The sequence below is a fragment of the Lithobates pipiens genome, unplaced genomic scaffold (assembly GCF_037356315.1).
Source record: "Lithobates pipiens isolate NorthernLeopardFrog02 unplaced genomic scaffold, aLitPip1_a1.2 Scaffold_8, whole genome shotgun sequence".
NCBI lineage: Eukaryota > Metazoa > Chordata > Amphibia > Anura > Ranidae > Lithobates > Lithobates pipiens.
Window position 1 is genome coordinate 200,197,889 of NW_027507903.1, and position 24,141 is coordinate 200,222,029.

General features: G+C 41.7%; 1 protein-coding gene across 1 annotated transcript in view; it reads left to right on the top strand.

Annotated features, from left to right (window-relative positions):
- IQUB (IQ motif and ubiquitin domain containing) overlaps positions 1-21,660 on the top strand; it is a 68,239-nt gene extending 46,579 nt beyond the window's left edge. The window contains exons 9-13 of the mRNA XM_077473587.1: positions 3,306-3,476; positions 4,328-4,504; positions 5,326-5,574; positions 11,206-11,391; positions 21,278-21,660. Of these exons, the coding sequence (XP_077329713.1) occupies positions 3,306-3,476; positions 4,328-4,504; positions 5,326-5,574; positions 11,206-11,391; positions 21,278-21,451 (957 nt within the window). The 3' untranslated portion in view covers positions 21,452-21,660. The remainder of the gene's footprint in view (positions 1-3,305; positions 3,477-4,327; positions 4,505-5,325; positions 5,575-11,205; positions 11,392-21,277) is intronic.
- The last annotated feature ends 2,481 nt before the right edge of the window (positions 21,661-24,141 follow it).

Consider the following 24,141-nt stretch of genomic DNA (forward strand, 5'->3'; position numbering starts at 1 on the left):
ACTGTCAGTATTCTGGTCTCCATGGCAGGGAAAATGACCTCCCTTTCACTCTGACTCATAAAAGCACAACGTCCATTATGCCGCGTACACATGAGCGGATTGTATGGCGTACTTAGTCCGTCATACAATCCGACGGACAATCCGGCGTACTTTCCACTGAACGGACTTGACCACACACGGATACACAAACAGTCCGTCGAAAGCTTGCGCGATGACGTGTACAGCACGTACGACGGGACTAGAAATAGGAAGTCCAAGACACAGCAAAGCTACCTTCCGCCGTGTAAATCCTTTCTGGGCATGCGCCATTCTTAGTCCGTCGAACTAGCATACTGACGACCGTATTGTCCGCTGAAACCAAAGTACGAAGGACAGATTTTTGGAAAAACCGAAAATCTTAGTACTCCGGACTGCACGCTGAAAAAGTCAGCTGAAGCCCACACACGAGCGGATTGTCCGCTGAAATGTGTTTCAACGGACTAAGTACGTCAAACAGTTCGACCGTGTGTACACGGCATTAGAAATCGGGGCTTATAGTTCTGCAAATCACATCCTATTATTTCCTGAGGGACTCTGGACATGTATGTGGTAGTTAAAAGGGCAGATGTGTTTCCTTTTGCTATCATAAAGTGCTGCCCAGTCCCATCAGTGAAGTGAAGAACTGCATTTATAGAGGTCTGTTTTTTACATAAACTCTTATGAGAGAGACTGATGTGAACTTTTTTTTTCTATTAGAAATAAAATGTGTACCTTTTGCCAATGCTGTTCCACCAAAGACCTATTAAGGTCAGAACAGTGAGCAGACCCTACCACCCTAAAGCCTGAACAGAGCTGTTTTATGCCAAGCACCGTGTTTCCAAGGGTCATAGCTATGCCACTGCAAACCGGTACCTTGTCTTTATAAAAGCAGAATAGAACTGTGGCACACCCAGAACAATGCCATCATACAGCCAGAGTAGATCCTACACAATTATCTGTTGTTACCCATATTCCATTTCCCTGAAAAATCTCAGAACAAAAGCCTCTATCTGGTCATGGTAATTACCTTGCTTTCTAAATAATTCCCCTTGTGACAAGCATGTTGTAGGTGAAGTCATACATTCTGATTTGCCTGCTTGTTCCAGGTCAGTAATTCAGAAAATATTGATGCCATTAGATCTAACAGAACTGCTAGGAGACCATCATCTTTTTTTAGAAGCTGAAGTCAGCAATGTCCGCCTACATACTGTATTTCTGGCAGTACAGATTTCCTTTCAGTCTAAACAATACTATATTCATATGATCAGGTTGCTCGCTAAGTCTCAAAACATATACTGTGTGTGCACGTTAAATAAAGTTTCTGGATAACTATGGTACTTATCCTTTTAAAGAGCTTTATTGATTCTAGGAGAAAAGTAGTCGGTGCACCTGAAGTACTGTAGATGACCATTCATTTCTTTTTGGACAAAGAGTCTATTTTATTCTATGTGAATTGTACACTGCCTTGTAAGCAAAAAAAAAATAAGACATGTGAGAGCTGTTATTGTGTCAACCGTTTTAGCTGAAAAGCAAAACCAGAATTATCCAGAGTTACTACACATCACAATGCACTTTGCCTCCTCTTTGCACCCATTCACACAGTACCAGAGCCTACTTTTGACTATAATATGCAGTTACTGGTTAATATAAAATAACATGTATGTCTGTTACGTAAAAAATGATGATGGCTGTAATTAGATCTTCATTGGCGCTTGCTGTATTTTTAAGGTTATGCATGCTTATATTTACGATACATGGATCTTTCCGTATTTTTAAGGTTATATATTTACTATACAGGTGTTTAATTTCTTTTTTAATTTTATTTGAATGACAATTAAAAAATGTACAGTAATAACAGCATGAAAGTGTCATGATTTTTTGGGCATCCTACCTGAAATAATGTTGTTTAGGATGATGCTCAAGGAGGATTATCCAAAATATGAAAGCATTACTTTCAAAAACTGTTTTCATGAAATGACCTTTTATGAGGAGATAGGGTTTTCATGGTATGTAGTTAGAGTATTAAAAACTTTATCTTCAGACACATAATTTAATTTGATTATTTTCTTTATTATATGCTTTGATACAAAAAAAATCCGAAATGTTAAAGCTATGTTAAACTCCAGGCTCACAATAAAATTAATAGAGAATAGCCTAATGGTGTTTGTGCTTGAATATGAAATTATTATTTAAAAATAGGTCATTTTAAATACATGCTTTTGATTCTAAAACTATCTCCCATTATTCCTGGGTGCAGCTGCAGAGGTTTGTATAGTCTATCGCTGCTGTCATACCTGCTGGTCATGTTTGACTCTGAAATGTACTTACCAAGTATTTATATTATGATAACTCGGCTATTGTATTAAGCTAGAAAACTGATTGCTCGGTACTGGATGTCATCTACGGTAACTACAAGAAAACAGTGGGTTGAGTATGTCAACTCCTTGAGTGTAGGGACCGATGTGAGTGTGCAATGTACAGGGATAGAGACAATTGTAGACACTCACTCAGGTTGATTTGGATGGTCTTTATTCAACCTTACTAACTATATAACTATGTAACTCCCTCCTATTTGGAGAACAACTAGCTTATTGCCACCGTAATGCGATGCGTCCATTTTATTGTATTTGGCAGAGTTGGTTAGACACTCCAGGTTTAGCACCTCCGCAGCTAGTGATGGATAGACTACAAATGTTAAGCTTGGCTGAACCCCTGTTAAAAGGGCCCAGGTCTTTTGTCCCACTAATGGCTTAAGTTGTTTTATTTTTGTTCTATGTGATAGTTTACAAGAAAAGATTTTCCAAAAAATAAGCTGTTGTTGATAGGATCTACCTATGTTCATACTTTTTGTTTTGTATAGAATGACTGTCTACTATTCAATCTCTGTATACCACATGATGTACATGTTTTCTATGTTCTCTGCTGATCATGTGACTCAGAGGTAGGCAGCAGAGGGGGGCATGTCAGGGAGTAGACTTAAAAAGTGTATGAAAAATAAACTCAGTGTTTCTTTAAAATCTAATTATTTAACTGGGCAACATGCAAAGTGGTCTACTGCTTAACGCTTCTGCACAAAATGGGCCATTAGTCTGTACCAAGTTGTTTTTCTCACCACATAGGCTGATTTAACAAACAACACTTTCTGGGCTGCTATCATTTTAAGCAGTATGTTTTCCCTGAGCCCAGAATTCATCTTTAATTGTTATACGCTTCTTTTAGTTTGCATTTGCTGTATGTTTATGTAAGCCTTAATGTATCTATCTAAAATCAAATTCCTCATTTTAAAGTGTTGTGAACCCAAAAAATGGAAAGCCCTTGATGGAAAAGTTACAGAGATGGATACCCAGTTTACAATCCGTGCCAGAGAGCTACGTGATATTTATAACAGCATTAACACCCAATACTTCACTCGTGATGAAAGGATTGATGCTCTTTTGACGCTTAAGCATACTGTCAAGGTAATTTATTTTTCTTTTGAAAACCTGGCTGTGTGAACAGGTGTTTTGTAACACTATTAATATTTTACAGTTCATTTATGCAGATATCAATTATTAATCCAATATTAAGAAATACAAATGTCTAGTTAAAAAAAAAAAGCTGAGACAGAAGTGACGTATATTGTATAAATGCCTAAACTGTAGTTAGCCAAGGCACGTCACAAACTTGACCACTAAATCGTAACTACCAGCCTATATTGCCAATGTACTATAATATTTATCGTCATGGGGGTCTGTACCAGTTCAATAGACAGAACATTTTGAAGCCAGTTATATCTAACAAAGTTCTAAAGTCTACATTCATTTTAGTATATCTATCCATATGCTCTACCTTTTTTACAAACACCATAGCAGGCAGCCTTTTTATAAAATAGAGGATATTTGCTTTCTGATTTAACAGTTGCCTCATTTATTGAATAATTTCATGTTTCTGAGTTTCCAATTTTTAAATGTTTTCCTGATATAGTGGCAGTAATTGGATTGCCATGTTTTACTCTGTGTAACAATATAATAGGGAAAGTCACTAGACAATCCCACTGGTGAACATGTAAAACCAAACGTAATATTTCAAATTGTTGCGTGTAATGAACCACATGAGTGCTTCATTATATTCTAAAACTATTCATACTTTAGCTGATTATTGTTAAAATTAGGTCATTGCGGCCCCTATTAAATGAAAAATCTGCCTTTATCTGAATCATGAAGTAATTGCAACTTCCTGTGTCTGAGGTCAGCTATATTACTATTTCCTGCATGGCCCAGAAATATATATAATTTATTTTTATTTGATTTTTTTCATTTATTTCTTATAGGAACACAATTGCAAATTAACTCAAGAGATTGTGGAGCTAATTGACAGAGAGGCTGACCTTTTATTTCGTGGCGTAGAAGAGCACAACCTGAAAGGACTTCGGAAGAGAATATCTACACTTTTCCTACAGTACATTAAAATTCCCACATTTAACCCAGAAATTGCCAGATTACTGAAGGTAGTGATTCAATACATTTTTAAGCAAACCTGTCAGTATAGCATTAAGTCCTATGAGCAAGGAAGCATAGCTAAATTCCTACATACAGTGGGGCCATGGAGAACAAATGTAGCCACCCTCTAACAGGCAGTCAGAAAGCAGCAGCAAAAGAAAGGAATTCAGAGATTGGAGGAGGCTGAAAACAATAGAAAGTACATTTCTAAATTATGAACACTTGAAAGATTTTTCTAAAACCAATTTCACTTTAAAAAAAAAAACATCTGTATCATAAAGGTGCCAAATAGGCTACAGCAATGAAATGCAGTCCCCTAGCAGTACCTAGATTGCACTTCCAGCTCCCAAAACTCAGGCAACTGTAAGATGCCAGCACTTGCTGATAGTGTCAAGCAGTCTCAATCTACACGTGTTCATACTGGGCTAACACCATGGGTGGCCCTACTGGCTAATAGTGAAAATCAAGCCATCTCATGAAACCTACAGCAAGTGTCAAAACTACATAAAGTCATATAAAGTTATATGCGGGATCTCCTGATGATATATTTACAGCAGCGTTGATCTAATGCACAAACCATACAAATCAATTTAGAGATCATTCATCACTATACTTACTATAGCTGCCTCTATATAGTGAATAAATCATTTTTGTTTGTGTGGATCAGTGATAAATTAGAGCTTTTAGCATTATCAGGCTGTACTGTCAGAAATGCCAGCGTTAATGTTGGTGTGAATTCAGCCATAAATTCAATTGCCTGGCTATGGTTGTGGTTTCCATTTTACCTCTGGTTGTATGATAGTTAACTAATTACAATTTTTATCTTCAGGTTCCTCAAGATCCTGCTGTTCTTCGCAAAAATATATATTTCTGTAACAGCTGCAAAAGTTACCTACCATCAACTGAGTTTTCTCTCTCTGCCAATGCTCGCAGTATTGGCAGGTGTAGAAAATGTTCAAAACTGGACAATGAAGCTCGACAAAGAGAAGAGTTTTCAAAATATAGACTTTTAATGAAACAACTGAAAAGATCAGAAATAGAATATGGTGATGATGCTAAAATAGCATTTGTGCTCCAGGTAAGTGTTTTTTTTAAATACATTTTGAGGTTGATTGTTCTTGTTGGTACATTTAATTACATAAATAATTGGAATATTTGTATAGTACTAACCATTTTCAGTTGGTGTCAATGTACACTGCTCATACAAATTACAGGAACGCTTTTTAATCAGAGTATAGCATCAAGTCAATTAAACTCCTGGGATATTGATCTGGTCAGTTAAATAGCAGAGAGGGTTGTTAATCAGTTTCAGCTGCATTGGTGTTAATGAACTTAACAGGTGCACTAGATGGGAAACAATGAGACAACCTCATAAACAGGAGGAGGCCATTCACATTTTGTTCCCCTGCTCAGCTTTTCTGACTGTTTTTCACTAGTTTTGCATTTGGCTAGGGTCAGTTTCACTACTGGTAGCATGAGGCTATGCTATTACCAGAAGGTTTGCTGTGTCTCTAAACACAGTCTCAAGAGCATGGCGGAGACAGGCAGTTACTATAGGAGAGCTGGACAGGACCGTAGAAGGTCCTTAATCCATCAGCAATACCGTTATCTGCTCCATTATGCAAGGAGGAACAGGATGAGCACTGCCAGAGTCCTACAAAATGATCTCCAGCAAGCCACTGGTGTAAAGGTCTCTGACTAAACAATCGGAAACAGACTTCATGAGGGTGGCCTGAGGGCCTAACGTCCTCTAATGGGCTCTGTGTTCGCTGAGCAGCACCATGGAGCTCAATTGTCATTTACCATTGAACACCAGAATTGGCAGGTCCACCACTGGCGCCCTGTGCTTTTCACAGATGAGAGTAGGTTCATCCTGAGCACATGTGACAGACATGAAAGGGTCTGGAGAAACTGTGGAGAACATTATGCTGCCTGTAACATCGTTCAGCATGACCGGTTTGGTGGTGGGTCAGTGATGGTCTAGGGAGGCATATCCATGTAGGGACGCACAGACCTCTACAGGCCGGACAATGGCACCCTGACTGCCATTAGGTATTGGGAGGAAATCCTTGGACCCATTGTCACACCCATGCTGGTACAGTGCTCGGCCTCATGTGGCGAGAGTTTGCAGCCTGTTCTTGTAGGATGAAGGAATTTATACCGTTTGAATGGCCCCCATGTTCGCCTGACCTAAATCCAATAGCACACCTCTGGGACATTATGTTTCGGTCCATCCAATACCACCAGGTTGCACCTCAGTCTGTTCAGGAGCTCAGGGATGCCCCGGTCCAGATCTGGGAGGACATACCCCAGGACACTATCCGTTGTCTTATTAGGCACATGTTGTCTGGCATGCATACAAGCACATGAATGGGCAGCACAGTGGTGTAGTGGTTAGCACTCTTGCCTAGCATTAAAATGGGTCACTGGTTCGAGTCCCAACCATGACACTACCTGCCTGGAGTTTGCATGTTCTCCCTGTGCCTGCATGGGTTTCCATCGGGTACTCTGGTTTCCTCCCACACTCCAAAGACATTAATTGGCTTCTGTCCAAAATTGACCCTAGTATATCAATGGAAACCTTGGATTGTGGGCTCCTTGAGGGTAGGGACCGATGTGAGTGTGCAATGTACAGGGATAGGGACAATTGTACACACTCACTCAGGTTGAATCTGGATGGACTGGTGTCTTTATTCAACCTTACTAACTATGTAACTATGTGAAGGCCATAGGAACTTTCAGCAAAATGGACTAGTCTGCTGCATCATTTTTTCACTTTGATTTTCGGGTGGCCTTTGAATTCAGCCCCATGTAGGTTGAAAATTTTAGTTTCCTTCAAACGATGTGACATCATTTTATTTCGAACACATTACCCAGTCCATATCAGTATAGATATCCAGCATGATATTTTTCACTATTGAGATCTGATATGTTTTCAAAGTGTTCCTTTCATTTCTTTGAGCAGTGTATTTGTATACCCTAACTTATATGATACTTATGCTGCGTACACACGATCGGACTATCCGGCGGACTTGGTCCGGCGGACAATCCGCCCGTGTGTGGGCTCCGGCAGACTTTTTCTTCTCAAAAGTCCGGCGGACTTAGAAAGAAGTCTTGACTCAAAATTGTCTATCCGGCGAACTAGCCCGTCTGTGTGCTAGTCCGCCAGACTTTTGAAATGAACGGACTTGCCCACACATGGAGAAAAGTCCGTTCCTTTTGAATGTGGCTCCAGGAAGACTCCATCGGCGAGATTGAAACCTCACTGTCCCCGTTAACTGGTATGGATTTAAAGGGAAACCCCTGCACCAAAAAAACGGTGTGAAGGTCTCCCCAAAGTCCATAGCAGACCCTTATCCGAGCACGCAGCCCGGCCGGTCAGGAAAAGGGGTGGGGACGAGCGAGCCCCCCCTCCTGAGCCGTACCAGGCTGCGTGCCCTCAACATGGGGGGGTGCTTTGGGGAAGGGGGGCCCTGCGGCCCCCCCACCCCAAAGCACCTTGTCCCCAAGTTGATGAGGACAAGGGCCTCTTCCCGACAACCCTGGCTGTTGGTTGTCGGGGTCTGCGGGCAGGGGGCTTATCGGAACCCGGGAGCCCCTTTAATAAGGGGGCCCCCCACCCTATGTGAATGAGTATGGGGTACGATGTACCCCTACCCATTCACCTGGTGTAAAAAGTGTAAATAAAAAAACACAACACAAGTTTTGAAAACTATTTATTAGACAGCTCCGGGGGTCTTCTTCCGTCTTGGGAGTTCTTCTCGCCGGACTTCTCGGCTATCTTCTGCTAGCTCTTTTACTAGCGGAGGAGCCCGGCTTTCTTCTTTGTTGCCGCCACCGTCCGGGTGTCTTCATCCGACTTAGAGTCTTGTCCCTCTCTTCGGTTCTTCTGGCTGGGCCTCCGCTACCTTATAGCTCTTTTACTAGCACTGGCCCGGTCTTCTGTCACTGTCGCTACAGCTGCTGCCTTCTTCTCTTCTTCTTCCTCCCGATGTTGACACGCCACTCTCTCTGGCCGCAATGTCCTCCAGGACTGTGACATCATAAGGGGGGTGGTCACCATGTGTCATCACCCGGTGACCCCGCCCCTTATCCCCATATAAGTCTCCGCACAACGCGTCCCTGCCATTGCGGCCAGAGAGAGCGTCGTGTCAACATCAGGAGGAAGAAGAAGAGAAGAAGGTGGCGGGAGTGACAGCGACAGAAGACTGGGACAACGCTAGTAAAAGAGCTATAAGAAGATAGCGGAGGCCCGGCAAGAAGAACAGATGAGCGGGACAAGACCCCGAAGTCGGAAGAAGACCCCTGGATGGCGGCGGCAACTAAAAAGAAAGCCAGGCTCCTCTGCTAGTAAAAGAGCTTCGGGGGTCTTCTTCTGACTTCTCCATGCTTTCCAGTTCTTCTCACCGGGCTCCTCCGCTATCTTCTGCTCTTTTGCCGCTCTTCTGCTAGCGGAGGATCACGGCTTTCTCCTTCACCATCTTCTTCTTCCTTCTGTTCTTCCGATGTTGACACGATGCTCTCTCCCGCTGTAATGCCGTGGACACGGTGCATGGCGACTTATATAGGCATAAGGGGCGGGGTCACCGGGTGACATCCCCGGTGACCAGAAGGAGGAAGAAGAAGACGGTGACGACGAAGGAGAAAGCCAGGCTCCTCCGCTAGCAAAAGAGCAGCAAATGAGCAGAAGATAATGGAGGAGCCCGGCGAGAAGAACCGGTAAGTGTGGAGAATTCTGAAGAAGACCGATGCAGTAGGAAGAAGACCCCCAGAGATGCCTAATAAACTACTTTAAAAACCTGTGTAGTGTGTTTTTTTATTGACACTTTTTCCCCCAGGCGATGTACCCCATACTCATTCACATAGAGTGGAGGGCTGGGATCTGGGGGCCCCCTTATTAAAGGGGGCTCCCGGATTCCAATAAGCCCCCCGCCAGGAGACCCCAACAACCAACAGCCAGGGTTGTCGGGAAGAGGCCCTTATCCTCATCAACATGGGGACAAGGTGCTTTGGGGTGGGGGGCCCCTTGGGGTGGGGGGGCCCCCTTCCCCAAAGGACCCACCCCCCATGTTGAGGGCATGCAGCCTGGTACGGTTCAGGAGGGGGGGCGCTTGCTCGTCCTACCCCCTTTCCTGACCGGCCGGGCTGCGTGCACGGATAAGGGCCTGGTATGGATTTTGGGGGGACCCCCGTGCCATTTTTTGGCATAGGGGTTACCCTTAAAATCCATACTAGACCTAAGGGCCTGGTGTACAGTACCCTGTAGTCAAGAACCAGCGTGATAAGATCACGCTGTAAACATTTTCGCGGGCAGTTGCGTTGTAGTTTGTCCGTCGGACCAGCATACAGACGAGCGGGCTTCACGACAGGACTTTCGGCGGGAAGATTTAAAGCATGTTTTATTTCTAGGTCCGCCGGACTTTGGGGAAGAAAAAGTCCACTGGAGCCCACACACAATCTAATTGTCTGACGGACTCTGGTCTGCCGGACCAGGTCTGCCGGATAGTCCGATCGTGTGTACGCGGCATTAGATGTGATGACTGCTATGTTTCCATTTTTAGGCTTTCTTTCCTTTATTTTTCTCCTCTGGTGATTCTGCCAGTAAGTCTGTTGTTTTTCAACAGATCAAGCTGTTCTGCAGTGCAGCAATTTAGAAGGTTAAGACATTTTAAATTTAACACTAACAGGAGGGCTTATAATGGCCAGCTTTTATTAATTTATGTAAAACTTTTGCTTCAAAAGGAAATGAAAATACTGTTGCTGTAACTACCTAAAAAAAGTATTAGTTTGGCTTCAGTTTGTTAGTATCTAAATCTACAAACGCTGCCCTTCCCTCATAAAATGCTGCTACCCAAGGGTGTCTTTGTGCTCATTCCTCAAGAGTGTAGGCATCCTAATGCAGTAAGGGTGTTACTGGTCAAATCAACAGGTGAAAACAGAGGGGGAAAAAGCCTGAAAGAGAATGAATGCAGCCACCATATCTGATGACTGGAAATCAGCAATATTTTACATTTTTGGTTTTGGGTTTAATACCACTTAAATGTTTACCCCGACTCTCGTCAACCCTTTAACATTTAACTTCCTTTTAAAGTGGTTGTAAACCCTGTACAACTACTTTTACCTACAGGTAAGCTTATAATAAGGCTTGCCTGTAGGTACCGTGAATTTCTCCTAATAATGGCATAGTTAAGGAGATATTCACTGTATCCTCATGTGCCGACGTCATTAGGACATGTGTACTGAAGAAACTGCTCGCTGGTGCCGTTACTTCAGCTGCTGTGACGTTACTGGCAGCTCCCACGCACATGCACGGGAGTGACGTCATCGAGGCTCCGGCCAATCACAGAGCCGGAGCCCACTAACCCAGAAATAACTCCAAGATGACATGTCACCAGTCACATCGCTGTACGGGGACTGCTGCAACAGCATCATTCTAAGGTAAGTATTTGATAATGAGCTAGTATGTGCCTTTTTGTCTTGTAGGTTTTTTTAATCTTTACAACCATTTTAAACAGTTACCTAAAACATAAAAAATTTTGCTGGCTAGCTGGTAATTGCACTGGGAAATTATTGTATTGTATGTCTACACATTGTTTTTCTAAGCTGCTGTAAAATGCGCAAAGCTCCCTTTTAATGCCTCTTTTTTATTATTGTGCTAAAAAAATGCTACCACAGTCTTACCAAATATATGTTTATATTTTATTTGCAGCAAGAAGACCTCCAATATCTGGTTGAAAATATCTGGGCAGCCCAGTCTGTTCTCAGTGTCTGTGATGACCTTTATGATCTGGTCATGGTTAGGTGGGACAAATACTATGAGTGGTCTCCATGGAACTGTATCCTATTAACAAAAGATGAAGCAGCTGCCCATTTAAAACTTGGCAATGCGGAACAGGTAACTTAACACATTTATTTGATTTAGTTTGTGTGTGATTTTATATTTATATATATATATATATATATATATATATATATATATACACACACACATATACAAGGAATATATAATTAGACATCACTATTGAGCCCTACATTTAAAACTGTTCTCATGTTTTTAGAACCATTAGCTACACTTTCTTTACTTTTATCAATTTAAAACCATCATAGCTTTGTAAACTCTGGTTAAACGTTTATAAATCACATGTCTGAGTAACGTGTATTGCATTAGTTTACTGATAACAGTACATTTCTGCCAACAGAGGGCATTGCAAGTCAGCTATTGTGTGTTGTAATTATTAATCCGGTGAGTCAAGTAAGTAATTCAAAACGTGTTGCACGTTTTGTGAGAAGCTGTAAGATGTTTGCCTCATTCACAGGAAAAGTGAGCAGTGTCAGCGAGATGTGATAACCACCATATTCCATGAAAAAATCTCCTTAAATCTCAGTTTTAACAACTAAGCAAGCATATGTTTGGTGCAAACTGCCTAATTTTGTATAATTGTATACACGTGTAGAAAAAAAAAATTAAAAAATATATATATATATATATATATATATATATATATATATATATATGCTCATGAGTTTACATACCCTTGCAGAATTTACGATTTCTTTGCCATTTTTCATAGAAAATGAATGATAGCACACAAACTTTTCTTTCACTCGTGGTCAGTGTGACTAGAGGCGATTCAGTTCGCATTGTGTGCTATACAAGTATACAAGTATTTCATTCATTCATTCATTCAGTGTTTGGCTGAAGCCATTTATTATCAATCAACTGTGTTTACTCTTTTTTAAGTCATAATGACAACAGAAACTACCCAAATGACCCTGATTACATACCCCAGTTCTTAATACCGTGTATTGCCCCTTTTAACATCAATGACAGCTTAAAGTATTTTGTGGTATTTGTGGATGAGGCTCTTTATCTTTTCAGATGGTAAAGCTGCCCATTTCTCTTGACAAAAAGCCTCCAGTTCCTGTAAATTCTTGGGCTGTCTTACATGAACTGCATGTTTTAGATCTCCCCAGAGTGGTTCAATGATATTGAGGTCAGGAGACTGGGATGGCCACTCCAGATCCTTCACTTTATTATGCTGTAGCCAATGACAGGTCGACTTGGCCTTGTGTTTGGGATCATTGTTATGTTGGAATGTCCAAGTACATCTCATGCGCAGCTTCCTGATGCAAATGTTCCTCCAGTATTTTTGATAACATACTGCATTCATCTTGCCATCAATTTTGACCAAACTTCCTGTGCCTTTGTAGCTCACATATCCCCAAAACATCATTGATCCACCTCCGTGTTTCACAGTAGGAATGGTGTACCTTTCATCATAGGCCTTGCTGACTCCTCTCCAAATGTAGCATTTATGGTTGTGGCCAAAAAGTTACATTTTGGTCTCATGGGTTCAAATGACTTTGTGCCAGAAGGTTTAAGGCTTGTCTCTGTGTTTTTTGGGGTATTTAAGTGGGATACTTTTTGGCATTTGCATAGTAATGGCTTTCTTCTGGCGACTCCACTATGCAGCCCATCTTTCTTCAAGTGCCTCCTTATTGTGCATCTTGAAACAGCCACACCATATGTTTTCAGAGAGTCCTGTATTTCACCTGAAGTTATTTGTGGTTATTTTTTTTGATCCCAAACAATTTTCCTAGCAGTTGTGGCTGAAATTTTAGTTGGTCTACCTGACTGTAGTTTGGTTTCAACAGAAACCCTAATTTTCCACTTCTTGATTAGAGTTTGAACACTGCTGATTGGCATTCTTAATTCCTTGGATATCCTTTTATATCCCTTTCCTGTGTTATACAGTTCAACTACCTTTTCCCACAGATCTTTTTTTACAATTCTTTTGCTTTCCCCATGACTCAGAATCATCAGTGCAGCACTGGATGAAAGATGCAAGGGTCTGTCAGGAGTCCAGAAACTCATTGACCTTTTATACTCACACACACTAATTACAAGCAAACAGATCACAGGTGAGGATGATTATCTTTAATAGCTATTCAAACCCCTTGGTGTCAACTTGTGTGCATGTTATCAGGCCAAGATCACCAGGGTATGTAAACTTTTGATCAGGGTCCTTTTGATAGTGTCTGTTGTGATTATGATTTAAAAAAAGAGTAAACACAGTTGATTGATAATAAATTGCTTCAGCCAAACAATAACCATGAGTGAAAGAAATACATAGTTACATAGAAAGTAGGTAAGGTTGAAAAAAGACACAAGTCCATCAAGTCCAACCTATGTGTGTGATTATATGTCAGTATTACATTTTATATCCCTGTATGTTGCGGTCATTCAGGTGGTTATCTAACAGTTTCTTAAAACTATCAATGCCCCCCGCTGAGAACACTGAGAAGGGAATTCCACATCCTTGCCGCTCTTACAGTAAAGAACCCTCTACGTAGTTTAAGGTTAAACCTCTTTTCTTCTAATTTTAATGAGTGGCCACGAGTCTTGTTAAACTCCCTTTTGCGAAAAAGTTTTATCCCTATTGTGGGGTCACCAGTATGGTATTTGTATATTGAAATCATATCCCCTCTCAAGCGTCTCTTCTCCAGAGAGAATAAATTCAGTGCTCGCTAAGGATGAGCCGAACACCCCCCTGCGAACAGACCTGCGAACAGACCTAAACTTCGTGTGAACTTTAGAACCCTATTAGTCTATGGGACTTGAACATTCACAATCTAAAGTGATAATTTTAAAGGCTAATATGCAAGTTACTGTCCTAAAAAGTGTTTGGGGACCCGGGTCCTGCCCCAGGGGACATGGATCAATGCAAAATAAAGTTTTAAAAACTGAAGTTTTTTCAGGAGCAGTGATTTTATTAATGATTAAAGTGAAACAATAAAAGTGTAATATTCCTTTAAATTTCGTACCTGGGGGGTGTCTATAGTATGCCTGTGAAGGGGCGCATGTTTCCCATGCTTAGAACTGTCCCTGCACAAAGTGTCATTTCGCAAGGAAAAAAAGTCTTTTAAAATCACTTTCCATTGTCGGCTCCCGTAATAGAGAGAACAATCAATTAGTGTTCTCTGTATTAGCCGACAATTCATTCATTGATAAAAAAAAAAGCGTGGGGGTTCCCCTAAATTCAATTACCAGGCCCTTCAGGTCTGGTATGGATATTAAGGGGAACCCTGTGTCAAATTTAAAAAAAAATTGACGTGGAGGTCCCCCTAAAAATCCATACCAAAGTACCCCTACCATTTCACAAAGAAAGTGTAAAAATGGTTAAATAAGACAAACTTCAGCGGTGGTAATCCACTCTTGCTATCCAGCGACGGATGATCATCTCTCCGGGGTCCAGCGATGGCTGATCTGATCCAGCGACTGGTGATTTTCAGTCCAGCGCTGTGTTCTGTCTCCACTGCGGAGACACTGCGGGGATCCCAGCACTGACGTTTCTTATATTAGGAGGGCGGGGCCACCCGTCACCTGACCCCACCCCCTCTGACGATGATGAGGGAAGCCATGGGGTTCCCCAGTGACGTATGGGTGACCCCACCCCCCTCTGATGTAGCGCACTACACTCACCTTCAAGACTTCTCCAGAGCCTCTCCCATCCTCTGGAACTCCCTGCCCCAGTCTGTCCGTTCAGCCCCTACCCTGTCCACCTTTAGGAGTTCCCTGAAAACAAATTTATTCAGGGAAGCCTATCCCACACCCACCTAACTGTCCCAGAGCCACCCTCATCAAATCATTCTCTGCAGCTATTACTGCAGCTATTACTTTTTGTACCACCACCCCCTCCCTTTAGAATGTAAGCTCTATGAGCAGGGCCCTCCTGTACCTTTTGTATTGTACTGTAATTGTGTTGTCCTCCCTATACATTGTAAAGCGCTGCGTAAATTGTTGGCGCTATATAAATCGTGTATAATAATAATAATAATACATAATGCATACCTGGATGCAGATACACAATAGTACAAGCTTCCTGCTGGTCCCCCAGTGTCTTCAAGAAATCCATATATACAGTGTAAGGTATAAAACTGTTTGTTTTTGTCCAGCTCCTATACAGATATGCCATTGTTTGTTAGCAACTATCTTGGTTTATTGAACATGAACGTAAAATTTTATTTATGTTATGCCACTGGCTTGGAAATAAACTGATTTGTCTAGATTAGAAAGATTGCAATGGGTTGAGACCAGAGTAGTTAAAGGAGAACTATAGTCAAAACTTTTTTTTTCTTAATTTCAGATAGAGTAAGGCCGCGTACACACGCGCGGACTGTTCGCCCAACTCTGTCCGTCAAACAGTTTCGGCAAACAGTCCGCTCAAAATTAGCATGGACGGACATGGCCACACACGACGAACGAACAGTTTGCTGAAACCGTGCGCGATGACGTGAACGGCACGTACGACGGGACGAAAAATACGACGTCCTATACACTGCATTATAACTTTCGGCGTGTAAATCCTTTCTGAGCATGCGCGGAACTTAGTTTGACGAACAAGCCTACACACGAGCGGACTGTTCGCTGAAACAAGGTTTCAGCGGACAGTTTTTCGGAAATTCCGTAAAACCTTGTCCGTCAAACTGTCCGCTGAAACTGTCCGCTGAAAGCCCACACACGAGCGGACTGTCCGCCCAAACACTGTTCAGCGGACAAAGTTGGGCGAACAGTCCGCGCGTGTGTACGCGGCCTAAGGGTTGATTATGACAAAACAGGAAGTAAGAGAAAAATCTCTTCAAATTAAGGGAATCCCTTGCCCCCCCAGGTCACTAGAGCTGGTGGCCCCATTGGAAGATTTCCCCTCTATTGCTTTTCTGGGGACAACCTAAAATTTGGGAATTTTTTTAACGTTCATTTCATTGTTAATGTAAACAGGACAAATAGAGAAGGTGAATCTCCCTAATGGGGGTCACAGGCAGCAATAAAAACCTAATAGGTGTTTCTAATCCCTCTCTGCTCAATCCAAAACTAAAACTTTTTTTTGCCTTTAGTCATACTTTAATGCAGTCAGTAATCTCTGTTCAATGAGTGGCAGCATAATAAAAAATGCAGTCCAACAATAAGGTGGTGGTTAAAGCCAACTTCCAGAGAAAACAGAAAAAGTAACTAACAGCAGTAAAAACATGAAAGAGGTTCTAACCCTTCTCCACTCTATTCAAAAGTAAAACAAAAATATGTCTGGAGTTGGGCTTTAAATGATGAAGTGAATTTGAAAAAGGACAAGTTAATATTTTCCTAATTAGTAATAAACCAACATGACTTAAAAATGCTAGAGTAGTTAGCTTATGGGAAAATGTATGTAGTAAATGTGGTCTTCCTCAAGATTCAGCCTTGCGACATCTGGTTACACAGATCCATTAGTGGCCGTGTGTCAAACAGATGAGCTACAAAATTATCTTGCCAGGAACATTTCAGATTACTTTAGAGTTTGACACCAAAACTGTGTGAAAATGTCTTTTTCACAGTTAGAAGATGTCACTTTAGGACAGCGAGTAGCCTGTGAACTTAGACAAATTTGGCTGCATTCCCTATCATGGAGAAGGTCCTGAGCTGTCACTGTTCTTTCTACAGCGATGTTGGCGTGAGACAAATTAGATTTTTTTTAATCAAAGTTACATAATTTTAACAGACCTGTGGGACGCAGATATTTTTGGGATATATTAAAGCACATGCTGTAGTTAGTGCTGCCACATAAAGGCTTGTTAAAGTGGGATTGAAGGCAAAACGTGTTTTTTTTTTCATTTGAATAGAGTAAGGGAGGGTTCTAACCCTGTCAGGTTTTTTTTTTTGTGTTTTTTTTTTTTCCATTTGTGTCCCATTGTGGAGATTTCCCTTCACTTCCTGTCCCATAGCCAAGTGAGGGAATCCTGGTGTGTCACCAGAAATAGTGTCCCCATTAGAAGATTTTCCCTCTAGTAGCTTTCTAACGTTAACCCAAAATTTGGGATTTGATTTTACTTTCACTTTTGATGATAATGGTAAGCAGGACTAATAGGGTGGATCTCTTCAATGAGGGCACAGACAGCAAATAAAACTGACAGGTGCTCTAATCCCTCTCAACCAGTGGTGGCCTGTCCATTAAGGGTGCATGGGCGCCTCCCGATCTGTCATGCCAGCCCCTATATGTAGAATGGATAGATTCATGCATTGCATGAATCTATCCATGGCCGCTGTAGCCACCCCCTTTTCAGGCGTCCTGCCCCTTTTTGGACACTGGGCACCTGAATTACAGTAATGGTGTTTTTTTGTTTTTTTTAAGCACCTGATTAGTAACTAGGCTAAATAGGCTTTAGAAAAGGTGGACTCCGAGCTCAAAGCATTGTCCATCGAGATGTGTTAGAAAAGCAAATTAATATTTTCTTTTCTAACACTGAACCTCCTCTTCGCCAATCGGGAAGTGTGTGTCTAATACCCGTCACCTGATTGGCTGAAGGCACAGGCATTCCTATTGGACGCCTAGTGGAACGGAAGAAGAGAAGCACGAGAACCATGGAGGATACAGGAGACGTCGCCTGACCCGCTGTGTGTCCCACAGCTCGCCACTGTCACCCGCTGCCTGACCAAGATGGGGTAAGTGCTGGTCAGGCGGGGGGGGGGGGTCACAGTGGCTGCATTTTGATGGCAGAGTGGCTGCATTTTATGGGCACAGAGGCTGCATATGATGGGTACAGTGGCTGCATGTGATGGGTACAGTGGCTGCATGTGATGGGCACAGAGGCTGCATTTTATGGGCGCAGAGGCTGCATTTTATGGGTACAGAGGCTGCATATGATGGGTACAGCGGCTGCATATGATTGGCATAGTGACTGCATTTGGTGGGCACAGTGGCTGCATATGATGGGCACATTGGCTGCATCTGGTGGTCACAGTGGCCAGTGGCTGAATATGATGGTCACAGTGATGGCATTTGATGGGCAGGGTGGTTGCATTTGATGGGCATGGTGGCTGCATATGATGGGTACAGCAGCTGCATTTATGGGTACAATGGCTGCATTTTATGGGCACAGTGGTTGAATATGATGGTCACAGTGGCTGAATATGATGGTCCCACTGATGGCATTTGATGGGCACGGTGGTTGCATTTGATGGGCACGGTGGTTGCATTTGATGGGCACTGTGGCTGCATTTGGTGGGCACAGTGGCTGCATTTGGTGGGCACAGAGACTGCATTTTGTGGGCACAGTGGCTGCATTTTGTGGGCACAGTGGCTGCATTTTGTGGGCACAGTGGCTGCATATGATGGGCACAGGGGCTGCTAATGATGGGCACAGTGGCTGCATTTTATGGGCATAGAGGCTGCATATGATGGCCACAGAGGCTGCATATGATGGGTACAGCAGCTGGATTTTAGGGGCACAGAGGCTGCATATGATGGGCACAGTGGCTGCATATGATGGGTACAGCGGCTGCATTTTATATGTACAATGGCTGCATTTTGGGGGCACAGTGGCTACATATGATGGTCACAGTGGCTGAATATGAAAGTCACAGTGATGGCATTTGATGGGCATGGTGGTTGCATTTGATGGGCATGGTGGCTGCATTTGATGGGCATGGTGGTTGCATTTGATGGGCATGGTGGCTTCATTTGATGGGCATGGTAGCAGCATTTAATGGGCACAGTGGCTGCAATTGACGGCATAAAGAGGCTGCAATAGATTTTTTTTTTTCAGTATTTTTCTGAATTTTTACGTTTGTTTGCACCAGCCGCCATTGCTCTCAACTCTATCCAGAAATAAAAAAAGTTTTGTCTTAACTTACATACAACAGAGTGAATAAATATGCAATTTGTGATAATTGTGTTAAAACTCATTATTATACAGCAGTGAAGCTTTTTTTTTAGCTAAGATCTTTAAATTGAAAAGCAGCATACGCAATGACACCTGGTTATGTAAAGTTGTTCAAGTGTGGTCTAAATCAAAAGCTGCTTGCATAATGAACCCATAGGTCCAAATTATCAAGACATAATTGATGGAGACAAATCATGACTAATGTATTTTTTTTTTACTGCCATTATTTTATATAGATAATCACCAGAAGTTAAAAATCCTTTTTGAATGCTCCCAAGGAACCATGCACACATGTCACTAGGTCCCATTTGTATCTGTGCAGTGTTTTACAAGCATTGTGGTTATATAGCTCTCATACTTTTCAACCACTCAGCTAGTAAGGAGATAAGTATATAGATAGAAACTAGTTGGCATCATTAAAGTGGAAGTAAAGTTGTTTTTGAATCAAATGGCTGACAGGCAGGGTATTTATAACAGAAGAGAGTCTATTTGTCTCTAAATGCACCCTTCTGCCTGTCAGATGTCATGTTCACTGCATGCGCAGCTCAGCAAACATTTATGCCCCCGATCGGCCCCTATCCATGCCATGGGATGTGACTTCCGTGCACATGAGCAGTAATGGCGGTCATTGGCTGACAGCTGTGATCAGCTGAGTCCAAAGGGGGCATGCGGGCAGTGCAATCATGGAAGGAGGGGAAATGTGCTCAGTGTATGCCTTGCATTAGGTCTTTTGTATGCTGTCACACTCCACAGAAGGAAAGTATCTGGCTTGTTCCAAGGGAGATTTTCCTGCAAATTAGGAAATTTTCATGTGAGATAATGGGCGTATGCTGTATAAATACAGCCTGATTATCTCAAGCTGTGCTTACAAATTAGATGTATCACTTGTTTGTGGGGTTATTTATGTGAAAGTTTATTGTTCCTCTTATATCATTGCAGGTTTTGCACATATAGTAATTCTGTAGGTGCCATACACTGTAAGCAGTATTCTCTCAGAAGTGCTGTAACAAACATGCTGATTGCAGATAGCCCTGAAAGCAAAAATACTGTATTTATTGGCGTATAACACACACTTTTTCTACCTGAAAATCGGGTGCAAATAGCTTGTGCATGTTATACACCGATACTGCAATTTGGGCTGCCTAGGAGGGAATAGGGAAGGAGGGCGGGACGAACGCCATCAGATTACATTCAGCAGCCTCTGTAATAGGAAGTCCCGTCTCCATTGGACCAGTGTTCTGTGTATCATATAAGCCAGTCCAGGAGGTGGGACTTTGTATCAAAGAGGCCACAGAGTAAACAGGAAATTCTCACTGTATGTAATCTGATGGCGCTCATCCCGTCCCCCCCTCCCTGTCTCCTCCGAGGCAGCAGTAATCTGAGGTGAGGCTGCAGATGGGCATTGATCAGGCTGCATTCATGGCAATGGTGAGGCTGCATATGGGCATTGATCAGGCTACAGATGGGCATTGATTCAAGATGCATTGATGGGCAATTGTGAGGCTGCAGATGGGCATTGATCAGGCTGCATTGATGGGCCATTGTGAGGCTGCAGATGGACATTAATCAGGCTGCATTGATGGGCAATTGTGAGGCTGTAGATAGGCATTGATCAGGCTGCATTGATGGGCAATTGTGAGGCTGCAGATGGGCATTAATCAAGCTGCATTGATGGGCAATTGTGAGGCCACAGATGGCATTAATCAGGCTGCAGATGGGCAATGGTGTGGCTGCATTGATGGGCACTGACCCTTATTTTGCTTCAAAGTTCTATAGTTAAAATTTTTGTTTTTTTCCTTTAACTTCCCTCCTAAAATGAAGGTGCGTGTTATATGCTGATAAATACAGTATATACTTTTTTTCATGAAAATATGGCACATTAGGCCAATACAAAGATAGAAAAAAAAATTGATGTTTACACACTAGTTTCCCTTTAAAACTGATGTTGTTTCTATATTAATAGTCATTACAAATAACAGGCTGTGCATTCATATAATTGATGCGCTACAAATTTAGTTATTTAATTAGGATAATACAACTGCACACATTTTAAAGACCTTGTTTATTTCTTTCACCCTCTTTTCCAGGCTTATGGTATTGTTTTTATTCGAAAGATCAAGCACAGACATACTCTTGCCAAGAACTATTTTTCACAGATTCCAGAGATGGCACCATTTCTTCATCAAGAGAAATCAAATCAGATGTCTGCTGTTAATGATCTGGTTATTAGTAAACCTATCGCTACTGCTTTCCAAGCCTAGACTATTTACCACTCACTTCAGTATGTTTATCTTTTTCATTAAATGCCTTTATATTTTCCCTGCTGGATAATTCAGTAATGGAACATTTTCTGACTTCAGCTATGCTCTCTACAATTCTATGGATCCCATATTTCCATCCCCAAACATGAAGCAGTGATTGTATAACTATCAAACCTGTTATAAAAAAATAAAGTCAAGACTAGACCATTTGTATGGGTGTTGATGTGTGTTCACATTGTGTTAACATTAGTTATAGCATTATTTTATTGTATCACTAATGATTTAGCCATGCAATTGAAGTTCTTCTCCGTATTGAAAGCCACTGCTTCTAAACATAGATTTTTGTTTAGTTTTGGATAGCATGAAGAATGGTTAGAACTTCTGCCATTTTTTACTGCTATATGTGTCCCAACTGTGTATTATTTCCTCTTACACAAATAGATATATATCAGGCAAAAAACACTAAAATTTTATTCTCAGAATTTTATTGCTCTAACTGCACTTTTAGTTTCAATCAAATTTTATTGTAAATTATAATACAAACATAAACAAATTCAGACATACACAAGTACATACATATATAGACAGCATAGTTGTTTCATCCCACAAATTATGGATACATTTTCACACACCCATCGAAAGGAAAAAAAAAACACATAATATCCTACATTGAAACTTTGCCTAGCCCATCCATAGTCCGTCATTTTTTCTTTTTTTCTTTTTTCTAGAGGTTTTTCTAATTTCTTGTTATTTCCCTATACACCGCCTCCAGGAGGCCCACATCCGGAGACACCTCTCGTGTATATCTAATTCCTGTGCTAATTCTGCCATTCTTTCTATACTGTCCATTTCTAAGGCCCATTCGTTGACCGATGGAGACTGTGTTGACCGCCAATGCCGCGGTATAACCAGTGTCGCTGTCATCAACCTAGGTATTTTAGTGCCGGGGAACAAATTTTAAATGAAAAGTTATTTCTCAGAGCCAAAACTTGTTGTGATGTAAGTGACACATTGAGGATTTCTGATTTTAATACGTTTACTTTAAAATTACTCAGAGTCCCAAAACACTGGAATTCAGATAGTATAGAGCAGGGATATGCAATTAGCAGACCTCCAGCTGTTGCAAAACTACAAGTCCCATCATGCCTCTGCCTCTGGGTATCATGCTTGTGACTGTCAGAGTCTTGCTATGCCTCATGAGACTTGTAGTTCTGAAACAGCTGGAGGTCCGCTAATTGCATATCCTTGGTATAGAGGGTAGCGAAGTATGTGGGTTAGTAACATAAAGTAATAAATCATCGGCAAACAAAGCTAATTTTATTTCCTTTTGCTTTATCTGTATGCCAGTAATGGAAGGATTCTGTCTAATTGCTGTTGCTAAGTGCTCCATTACTATGACATAGAGTAATGGGGATAATGGACATCCCTGGCGGGTACCATTTTGTATAGTAAAACTTGTTGTCAATGATCCATTAATCTTTATTATAGCCACCGGTTTAGTATATAGTGCCAAGATCTTATGAAGTAGATTTGACCCTAGTCCTATTTGCATCAGAGTGTTTAAGAAAGGGCCATCCAACCCGGTCAAATGCCTTCACTGCATTGAGTGAGAGAAGGCATACTGGTATTTTAGCCGTTTTTAGCATGATTCTTCCTTGAACGAATCCTACCTGGTCCGTATGTATTAAGCTCGGAAGAAGAGGTTGAAGACGGAGGGCAGTGAATTTAGCATATATTTTTATATCTATCCCAATCAGGGATATATGTCGATAGCTAGAGCAGAGTGTTAAATCCTTTTCTGGTTTCGGGAATCAAGGTGATATGGGATTCTAGAGTTTGTGCTGGGAATTGCTTGTTAGGGGAACTAGAGTTAATTTTGGGATGAATCCATCTGGGCCCGGACTCTTGTCTGTTGGAATATTGGCAATTACGTCTAATAGTTCTTCATGCAAGAAAGGGGAATCCAAGGATTTCTTGGTATCATCATCTAATGTCGGTATAGCATTTTCCCGTACATATTCTTCAATATAGTGATTTCCAGCTCCTTTATCCTCCAAAGATGGTGGATGAGCCAAGTTAAAGAGGGCTGAAAAGTATTCCCTAAAAGTTTGTTGAAGGGATTGTGGATCTGATGTAAGTTCTCCCGTTGACTTCTTTATATATAGTATAAAGGTTTGGGAGGGGCACGGGTGCAGTGTGCCAGCTAACAATCTCCCACACTTGTTCTCAAATCCATACCTTCCCACAGCACGTCTTTGTTGATATGAGCTATAGGATGTTTCAAAAAGCTGTAATAGAGACGTCCTTGTAGATGATATGTTAGCTGATATTTCTGCAGAGGGGTGGGCTTTGTGTAAGGTTTCTAAGGTTTCTAGAGTGTGGAGTTTAGACAAGGTATTTTCAATGGTTTTGAATTTTTCTTTAAGGCGTGAACCATGTTGAATGAACACCCCCCCCCCCCCCCCATATTACCGCCTTTAAGGCTTCCCATTTTAAAGACAATGCAGTTTCGTCCTGTTCATGATCAGAAATTGCACTTTTAATATACATGTTTACTGCAAGTAATGCTACAAGAGATACTCACAAAGAGTGACGATTCTATTCACAGCTAGTAAGAGTGTGACTATAGCGCACCATAGATGGACAGATTTTCTTTTGATTTTCCAATCAACACAGTGTTGATGAGGGAA